The sequence below is a fragment of the Camponotus floridanus genome, unplaced genomic scaffold, assembly GCF_003227725.1.
Source record: "Camponotus floridanus strain SB8 unplaced genomic scaffold, Cflo_v7.5 scaffold283, whole genome shotgun sequence".
Classification (NCBI taxonomy): domain Eukaryota; kingdom Metazoa; phylum Arthropoda; class Insecta; order Hymenoptera; family Formicidae; genus Camponotus; species Camponotus floridanus.
In genome coordinates this window covers 134,338-144,045 of record NW_020229418.1, presented here as the reverse complement: position 1 = coordinate 144,045, position 9,708 = coordinate 134,338, and the positions used below count along the sequence as shown (strand labels likewise).

Below are 9,708 nucleotides of genomic sequence, written 5' to 3'. Positions count from 1 at the left end.
AAATGTGGCGGAGGCGGCGGCGGCGGATTTCGCATCGTCCCTCTTCGTCTGACGGATCGAAAGAGGGAGAGACACGTTAATCTACTGTATCTGAATGATGCGACGCGCGACGGTGACGCGGTCGGACATTTCGCCTGTGTTCGAAATCTGTCTCGTCTGGTCGGCTCGCAGTTGAGCAAGCTACAGCACAGGACGCACGTGTGCGATCGGTGAGCGTTCGATTTTGACGAGAGTGAGTGAAATATCGATCTAACGCGTATCTTTCATTTCTCAGATGCATGCATTACTTTCGCACGAGCGAGAAACTGTCGGCGCACAGCGAAGATTGCGGCAAGCTGAACGATTGCGCGATCGTTCTTCCCGACAAGGACGACAGGTGGCTGACGTTCGATCATCATTCGAGAAAGGAGCGAATTCCGTTCGTGGTGTACGCCGATCTGGAGTGCGCGTTGGAGAGGAAGGAGGGGGACGAGGGCGGGAGAGCCGCGAATACGAGGATCGTTCAGCATCACAGAGTTTACAGCGTGGCTTATTACACGCGCTGCTCCTTTGACGACGTCGCGTCGGCGTACTGATTTTATCGCGGCGAGGATTGCGTCGCGTGGTCCGTGCGCGAGTTGCGCGATGTGGCGCTTCGCGCGAAGGTCGCCCTCGCCGTGGTACCGATGGCGGATCTGACGCCGGACAAGCGGGAGATATTCACGAGCGCGTCGCCCTGTTATGCGTGCGAGAGACCGTTCGAGACCGATGACACTCGCGATCACTGTCACTTGACCGGCCGTTTCAGAGGTCCGACGCATTCTGCGTGCAATTTGAATTACAAAGACTCCTACGTCATACTCGTATTCTTTCACAATCTATCGGGTTACGACGCGCACTTCATTATCAAGGATGTGGCTAACGCGTATCCTGGCAGCGTCGAGTTGTTGCCGGTGACGAAGGAATCGTACATAGCTTTCTCGAAGATCGTTCGAGATACCGCGGCGGCAGAGGAAGACGAGGGAAACGCCGTGCGTTCCAGATGCGTCAAATTACGATTCGTGGACTCGTTCAAGTTTTTAGGCGCCGGTCTCGAGAAGCTGGCGTCGTATCTCGACGAGAACAAACTGACGATCGCGCGAGGCGAGTTTCGCGATCTCGCCGACGACGACTTCCGGCTTCTCACGCGCAAGGGCGTGTTTCCGTACGAGTACGTCGACAGCGTCGAGAGATTGCGGGAGACGCGTCTTTCGCCGCGCGAGTCCTTCTACAGTTCTCATACCGTATCGGAGAGCGATTACTCGCACGCGACGCGCGTCTGGGAGCGATTTAGTGTCGAAACGTTGGGTGACTATAGCGATCTCTATCTGAAGACCGACGTTCTTCTGCTCGCGGACATGTTCGAAAATTTTCGCGCCGCTTGCTTGGAGAGTTACGGTTTAGATCCCGCGTACTACTTCACGCTGCCGGGATACACATGGGACGCGATGCTGAAGTACACGGGGGTCCGTTTCGAGCTGCTCACCGATATCGATATGATGATGTTCGTGGAATGCGGAATACGCGGCGATCTGAGTCAGTGCTCTAACAGATACGCTCGCGCTAACAACAAGTACATGAGCGCGTACGATCCGTCGCGATCGTCGATCTATCTGATGTATCTCGATATCAACAATCTGTACGGTTGGGCGATGTGTCAGCCGTTGCCGTACGAGCGATTCGAGTGGGTCGACGACCTCGAGAGTCTCGACGTGATGTCCGCGACGGAGGACTCGACCGTCGGGACACATCTCGAGGTCGATCTCGACTATCCGGCTGACGCCCACGCCGATCTACCGTTTTGTCCCACGCGCGATAAGCCGCCGGAGAAGCGGCAGAGCAAACTCCTAGCCACGCTGTACAATAAGCGCCGATACGTCACGCACTATCGCAATCTGCAGCAGTGCGTTCGTCACGGTCTGCGTCTGACGAGGATTCATCACGCGCTGCGCTTCTCGCAGTCGCCGTGGTTACGCGGATACGTGGAACTTAACACGCGCTTACGCACTAACGCGAGTAACGATTTCGAGAAGAATCTATACAAGTTGATGAACAACGTCTTCGGCAAGACCATGGAGAACGTGCGCAATCGCGTGGACGTTCGACTCGCGACTCGATGGGACGGGCGATTTGGAGCCGAGGCGCTAATCTCCAAGCCGAATTTCAGTAGAAGCATATTGTCGGAGAATTTCATGGCCGTGGAATTGCGCAAATTGGAGGCGAAGATCGACAAACCGATCTACGTAGGCATGTCCATTCTCGATATATCCAAGATTCGTCTGTACGCGTTTCACTACGAATACATGTCACCGCTCTACGGCGATAAGTGTAAAATATTGTACACCGACACGGACAGTCTCATTTATAGCATAGAGTGCGAGGACGCGTACGAGCGAATGAAGCGCGATATCGATAGATTCGACATGAGCGATTACGCCGTCGACAATCCTTACGGCGTGCCGCGTGCGAATAAGAAGGTTCTCGGTCTGATGAAGGACGAGAACAACGATGCTCTCATGCTCGAGTTCGTCAGATTCAAAGCGAAGATGTATGCGTTGCGAGTTGAGGGTAGGGGCGACACTAAGAAGAGCAAGGGCGTGAAGAGCAGCGTCGTCGCGAGAACGCTGACGTTCGACGATTACGCTCGCTGCCTGAGACGCGATATCGAGATGACTCGCGAGCAGTCGTGCCTGAGATCCAAGTTACACGAGGTGTACATCATGCGCGAGTCGAAGGTCGCGCTCAGTCCGTACGACGATAAGCGTCGTGCCGGATTCGACCGACACTCTGCCGTGCGGGCACTACAGGATACCTCTGTGAGGAGAGGCGCGGATAAATCTTAAGCACGATGCGATGTATTTTTATAGATATGCGTAATTATTTTATTATCTTTAATGTTACACAATATATATATATATATATATATATATATATATATATATATATATATTCGTTGCGACGCGTCACAATACGCGCGATGTATTTTCTTATCTTTAATATTACACAAAAATATACGTATATTCGTCACAATATGTCGGCTTTGTCGATCCACGAATTATGCGACCTGTTTATTCCCAGCCACTTCACGAGAACCGCGTCGCCCTTTCGGCGCAGCACTCTCTCCACGAGATACACGTCGGGATCGGAGACTCGCTGCAACTCGTGCTCGTAGAATCCGCCGGCTATCGGCTCGCCGCGCGAATCCTTCAGCAGATACGTCGCGGGATTCGTCCATCGCACCTCGGCTACGCGGAAGATCTCCGCGGTCCAATTCGGCGTGTATCCCTTCTCGAAAAGCGTCTTGTACTTGCTCACGCGCACGGGATCGTTCGGTCGAAATTTTCCCGGAGCGGCGATCTTCGGGTGGCTGTACACCATCGACAGGAGTCTCGACGCTCGAGCGGGCGTCACGTCGATCGGACGCATCCCGATGGTTCGATGCTTGTAAGAGTTGTACTCGGATATTAGACGCGACAGCGCGTCGAGCCACTTGTACGTTCCGTTCAGCGTGAAGTACTTCCTCATCGAGTTCGTGAGCGTGCGATTGACGATCGACGCTTTCAGCACCGAATACGTCGAGCAGTGATTGATTCCGTGTCTATCTACGAATCTTCGCACCTCGGCGTTGTAGAACTCCTTTCCTTTGTCGGTCTGCAGATTCCTCGGGCGGCGCCCGGAGGCGCGCGTCACGCTCGACAGGGCTCGAGCGACCTCGTCGCCGCTCTTTCTCTTGAACGCCCACGCGTACTTGCTCAGAGCGTCGATGATGGTGAGTATGTAATTGTGGCCTCTGTTCTGTCCGGCATAAGGGCGCATCTCGATGACGTCCGCTTGCCACAGATCGTCGTATCCGCGCACCGCGACGCGGCGGCGGGGGAAGCTCTTTCTCGCGGGCGCGTGCAGCTCGTACACGAGTCTCCGTTTCGCGGCGCTCATCTCGCCGTCTCTATTTTTTTTCTACCCTCTTTTCAACTGTTGCTTATTAAAAGAATTTTAGCGTCCAGTTTTATAACCACCTTATTCGGATCAATCGTCTTAGGAATCGCAGCCACCGCCGCCTTCGCCGCCGCCTTCGTCGCCGTTGTCGTCGTCGCGGCCGTTCTCCTCGCGAGTTCGTTCGCGTCTTTCCTCAGACGCGCCACCTCGGCGTGCAGTTCTCGCAATTTCGCGTTAGAAGTCAGCGCCTTCGCCGTCAACTCCTGCAGCGTTCTGTCGTGACCGCTCAACGCGGCTCGATTTCTCTCGTTGTTCGCCACTATATTCTTCACGTGCGACAGAGATCTCTCCAAGGCGCGCACTCGCTTCTCCGTTTTCATCGATCTCTTCGAGCCGCGCGATGGAGGTCTCCAGTTCGCGCAACGCGTTTGCTCGATGCGTCCCCGTTCGCCCGATTCGTCTCGACGGAGCTCTCCAGATCGCCCAGTCGCTTGTCGGCGACCGCGCACGAGGCCGATTTCTCCGCCTCGACGGTCTCGATCCTCGTCGCGGCAAGCTCCTGCAGATTCTCCAGCGTTTGCAGCCGATTCTTGAGAGCGCTCCCCCTCGCGCGAATCTGCATAACGTCGGTTTCCAGAGCGCTCGATCTTTCGGTCGCGGCGCTCTCGAGAGCATCGATCTTCTTGCTCAGAGCGACAATTTTCTTCGCCGACGAGGCCGCGTTGTTATCCACTCGCGTCCTCATACTCGCGATAAGCTGATTATTCACCATGTCCGCTCTCACCGTGCGAACAATTTCTCCAGATATCGATATTTAGGCTGAGTAAACTTCGAGTAAACGTACACGCTCTCGAATCGCACGCCGTGCGGACTCTCCAGAAGGCTTATCAGCACGTTCGTTTTACCGCAATTAGAGGGACCGCAGATTACGCAGCGAATTGCGGTCGATAATAGATTACCGTGTTTTCGCGGTTCTTCGTTCACCGAGCGCGTCTTACTGTCGACGTTGGACACTCTTATCGCGATTGGTTGACGCACGAAACACATCGTTTTTTCTCTCTCTCTCTTCTCTCGCGATTCTTCCTCGTTGTCGCGAGTGAACCTGTCTCAGTGCGCAGGCTCGCGCGCGCGCGAGCAACGAGCGCGGATTTGCCCTCGCGAGCATATATATAGAGGGAAAAAAAACGATCGCGCAGTTAGGCGTGTCCGACGGTGACGCGATAAAGTTACGCGCGCGCGCGCGATGCTTCGTCATGTTTATTCTATTGACGATTACGATATTTTCGGACTTAGCGTCGATTAGTTGCAGTACGTTCCGAAGAAGCTTCTGCTGGACAAGGCGATTTCGTCGATCGATTATGGGAGAGATTGCCTATACATCTGAAGGACGATCCGGATGTGCAGCGTTATCGCCTCTGTCACAAGCATCACAATCAGCCGTGGCAAGACGCACATCGACGATCCGCCGCCGTGCATCAAAGACTGCGGCATGTGCCGAGAGAACGAAATGGCGTGACGATGAGCGCATCGACGATCGAGGCGTATGAGATACGCTGAGGACGCCGCGACGGCAGTCATCGGCGGTAGCGGTTTGCTCAATAGAACTATAAACGCTCTTCCGTTCGAACTACATATACCAGGATATCAGTTTTGCGGTCCTGGTACTCGTCTCGCGAAGCGGCTCGCGCGAGGCGATCGAGGAGTCAATCCGCTGGACGCGGCTTGCCGCGAGCACGACATCGCCTATTCGCGGAGCGGCGATCTCGCCGATCGGCACGTCGCGGATCGGACGCTCGAAGCGAGAGCGTTCGAGTGTATCCGGGCCAAGGATTCGACTCTCGGCGAGAAAGCAGCGGCGTCGGCCGTAAGGGCGGCTATGAAGGCGAAGACGAAACTAGGAATGGGTATGACTGGAGCGCGAAGAGGCGCGAGAAAGAGCGGCGGCGGCGGCGGCAAGAGGAGAACGATCTCGACGAGGAGGAGGACGACGAGAGAACGAGTTCTTCCCGCGGCGAAACGCGGCGGCTTCCTGCCGCTGTTGCCGGTGCTCGGAGCTTTAGGATCGCTGATCGGCGGAGCGGCCGGCGTGGCGAAGATGGTGAACGACGATAAGGCCGCGCGCCGACAATTGGAGGAGCTGCAGCGACACAATCGAGCGATGGAGGGTCGCGGTTTGTATCTTGCGCCTTACAAGCGCGGCGGAAGCATCGCGAGACGAGGCAGACGAACGGTTAAAAGGAAGAGGTAAACAAAGTCGCGCCTCTGCGCGCGTTAGACGACGTCGTAGCTCCGATCGGCGTCACGACGAACGTTGAATAGCGCGGCCAAGCGCGCTCGCGTGCGTCATTTCAGAGGTGTATTCATGCGCGACGCGTTGCCGGCGCGAGTTCGTCGTGACGAGAGTGGTATCGTGAATCTGGACGACGCCTCGGGGCTGGATACGCATTGGGTGGCATACGCTAAAAGGGGAAAAGACGCTATCTACTTCGACGCTTTCGGCAATCTTCGCCTCGAGAACTCGTGCGTTATCTCGGACGCGACACGCGCATCGCGTACAATCGCGACTCTCAGCAGACGTATGATCAGAGCGTTTGCGGACAATTGTGCCTGCGCTTCCTTCGACGAGTCGATTTGGGAGGAGGAAAAAGGAAGCCCTTCGGTCTCTAACGGCGATAGCGCGCGCCATCATGTCTGATTCTCACGCTGACCGGAAGAAGCAACGTTCTCACGGCGAGATACTTTCCGCCTCTCGATCTGAGCGACGACGATTACGAGCTCGGCCTAACCAATTTCGAGACCTACAACACGATTCCGAATGTGAATTCCTCGAACAATAAATTTTACTTCGACGACAACGACGAGACGATCACGATCCCGATCGGATCCTACGAGCTGCGCAACATAAGCGCGTATCTGAGAGCCGCGATTCTTCGAAAACGGCGACAATCGCCGAGCGCGAGTACCGGAGGGAGAGACGGCGGCGATGGCGTCAGCGACGGCGACGACGACGACGAATATCTGTACGACATCGAGGACGCGGAGGACGAGAGCGGCGATCGCGTTCTCGCGGTAACGACAATACCATGAGAAGCGAAATCAAATGCGCGTACCGAATTAATTTCACCAAACCGAACAATATCGGATCGTTATTAGGTTTCTCCCAGTCTCGCGTATTGCGACCGAACAAATGATACGCGTCCGACGAGCCCGTGAGCATTATCGCGGTTAACACGATTCGCAACCTGACGACGAACGCGTACGTGAACGGGAGATCCGCCCACACGATACACGAATTCGCGCCGAACGTTCCGCCAGGATATAAAGTGTCGGAGATTCCGAGGCAAATCATTTATCTGCCGGTCATCGCGCGACTCGTGACCGACGTATCGCTGCGCGTCGTCGATCAGGACGGTCGATTGATCGATTTCCGCGACGAGGAGATCTCGATTCGATTGCACGTACGACGCAGACGATAGAGAGCACGCGGCGAGAGACGGGAATGGGGCGATGCTCGTCGTGCGCGAATCTAGCGTCGCGACGTCGCATCGCGGCGGCAGCAGCGGTGACCGCGATCGCGTCGCGGGAACTCGAGTCGCGCGCTCGAGAGAGAGGGGCGTCGGCGGATTATCCGCCACCAACGTCGCTTTTCTGTGATTCATGGGTTTCGTCATACCGAGAGCCGCGCGATAGTTCGACGACATGAATGACATTCTGAACATCGGCGGGGAACCCGTCTTCGACGATCGCATCGTGAAGATCGAGAGTCACACGTACAATCCGTACGCCAACACCACTTTCGGATACAGCGACGAGATACGAATACCCATACAACAGCAGGACCTATACGCTGCCGTGCGAGAGTTTTCTCTACGTCGAAGGTAGACTACATACGAAGAATAATCCGCCGCCCGCGTCGAGCGGTGAATCGGGTAAACCTGCCTCAGCCTCTAAGGAGCCGTCCGTGTCCTCGACGCCGGCGTGGCTCGTGAACAATTGCGTCGCCTTTATGTTCGAGGAGATACGTTACGAGCTCGATGGCGTGGAGATCGATCATAATCGCAACGTCAGAATAACGAGCACGATCAAGAACTACGCGTCGTTGACGGCTGAACGAGGCAAGATCTTGAAGAACGCTGAATGGGATCTCGCGACTGGACCGAACAGCGTCGCGTCGACGGGCGACTTCAACTTCTGCGTTCCTCTCGATACGCTGCTAGGTTTCTGCGAGGATTACAGGCGCGTCATCATCAACGCGCGTCACGAGCTGATTCGGATAAGAGCGCGAAACGACAACAATTGTCTGATATCGCGCGAGAAATACGAGCCGAGAGTCGAGCTCACGAAGATACAGTGGCGCGTGCCGCACGTGGTGTTGAATGACGTCAATAAATTATCGCTGTTGCGCACGTTGAACAGCGGCCGATATCTGAGCGCGCCCTTTCGCTTGTGGAATCTCTACAAGTTTCCGCTCCTGCAGAGCACGACCAAATACTTGTGGGCCGTAAAAGCGACCACGCAGCTTGAGAAACCACGTTACGTCATCTTCGCGTTGCAGATCGGATGGAAGAACGTCCTGTCGCAGGACGCTTCCAGATTCGACGCGTGCAATCTGACCAACGTAAAGTTGTATCTCAATTTCGACTTTTATCCGTACGATGATATGAATTTGGACTTCGATAAGAACAAGATCGCTGTACTGTACGATGCATACGCGAGATTTCGACGAACGTATTACGGATCCGCGAGCGACGAGACGCTCCTGACTATGAACAAATTTCTATACTGCGGCCCGCTCATGGTGATAGATTGTTCCCGCCAAAACGAAGCGGTTAAAAACGCCACTGTGGACGTTCGTCTGGAATTCGACTGCAAAGACAATGTTCTTTTTAACACCACGGCGTACTGTCTAATCATTCACGATCGCGTGGTGGAGTACAATCCGTTGATGAACGTTGTGCGTAAGAACCTGTAAGACGACGCGTCGAATAGGGGAGAGGAATCTTGAAACCGCGAAGATATCGGGGAGAGACGCGAATAAACGTCAGTCTCTCTCTCGACGATGGCCGCGACGATGGTCACGGGCGATATCGCCCCGCCGATCTTCGTCGATCTGCAGGGCTTCGTCGTCAGTGAGCGATTCGTGACGAAGGAGATGGCGATACTCGCGAACGGCAGAGATCTGATGTATCACGTCTTTCGCGCGCCGATGTCGTGGAATCTGCTGACGAAGAGCGAGAAGTCGCAGGCCTGTTGGCTGACTCTTATCACCACGAATTCCACTGGACCGACGGATACGTGGAGTATAGGTACGCGAAGCAGATCGTTCGCGACGCGATATATCGCGCGTCGAGGGATTTCGAGTCGAACGCCGCGGTGACGATCTACGTCAAGGGTCGCGAGAAGAAGAAGTGGCTGACCGACATCGCGGGAGAGGTCACGGAGCAGCGCGACCTGACGATCGAGACCATCGACGCCGATTACGAGGATATCGGACTCCTGCGAACGCTAGCCTCGACTCTCGTTTATCGCTGCGGCTATCACGCGAAGAATTGCGTCTTGGAAAACGTGTGCAAACTGCACAACTGGTGGTTGGAGAGACGCGATCAATTGTGCGACATGTGAACAAAGACGCGATCAATTGCGCGATATGTGAACAGAGACGCGTCGCGCGATGATTCGCGTGCCTCGTATGTTTCCTGCATCGTAGATTAGTTTTACGCATACTCTTATCGACTTATTAGCGACTAATTTATC

At 55.1% G+C, this 9,708-nt stretch overlaps 2 protein-coding genes across 2 annotated transcripts; both read left to right on the top strand.

Annotated features, from left to right (window-relative positions):
- The first annotated feature begins 665 nt into the window (after positions 1-665).
- On the top strand, positions 666-2,861 carry LOC105258641. Its single transcript, XM_011270009.3, has one exon. The coding sequence runs from the start codon at positions 666-668 to the stop codon at positions 2,859-2,861; it is 2,196 nt and encodes a 731-aa protein (XP_011268311.3).
- Positions 2,862-7,653: 4,792 nt separating this feature from the next.
- Positions 7,654-8,926, top strand: LOC112638303. Its single transcript, XM_025409796.1, has 2 exons — positions 7,654-7,733; positions 7,789-8,926. The coding sequence occupies exons 1-2, from the start codon at positions 7,654-7,656 to the stop codon at positions 8,924-8,926; spliced, it is 1,218 nt and encodes a 405-aa protein (XP_025265581.1).
- The last annotated feature ends 782 nt before the right edge of the window (positions 8,927-9,708 follow it).

Excerpts from the sequence above, each read along its gene's own strand:
- LOC105258641 (XM_011270009.3), top strand. The coding sequence starts at position 666 with ATGGCGGATCTGACGCCGGACAAGCGGGAGATATTCACGAGCGCGTCG.
- LOC112638303 (XM_025409796.1), top strand. The coding sequence starts at position 7,654 with ATGAATGACATTCTGAACATCGGCGGGGAACCCGTCTTCGACGATCGC. Across the intron at positions 7,734-7,788 it reads GAGAGTCACACGTACAATCC|CAGGACCTATACGCTGCCGT; the intron begins GTACGCCAACAC and ends CCCATACAACAG.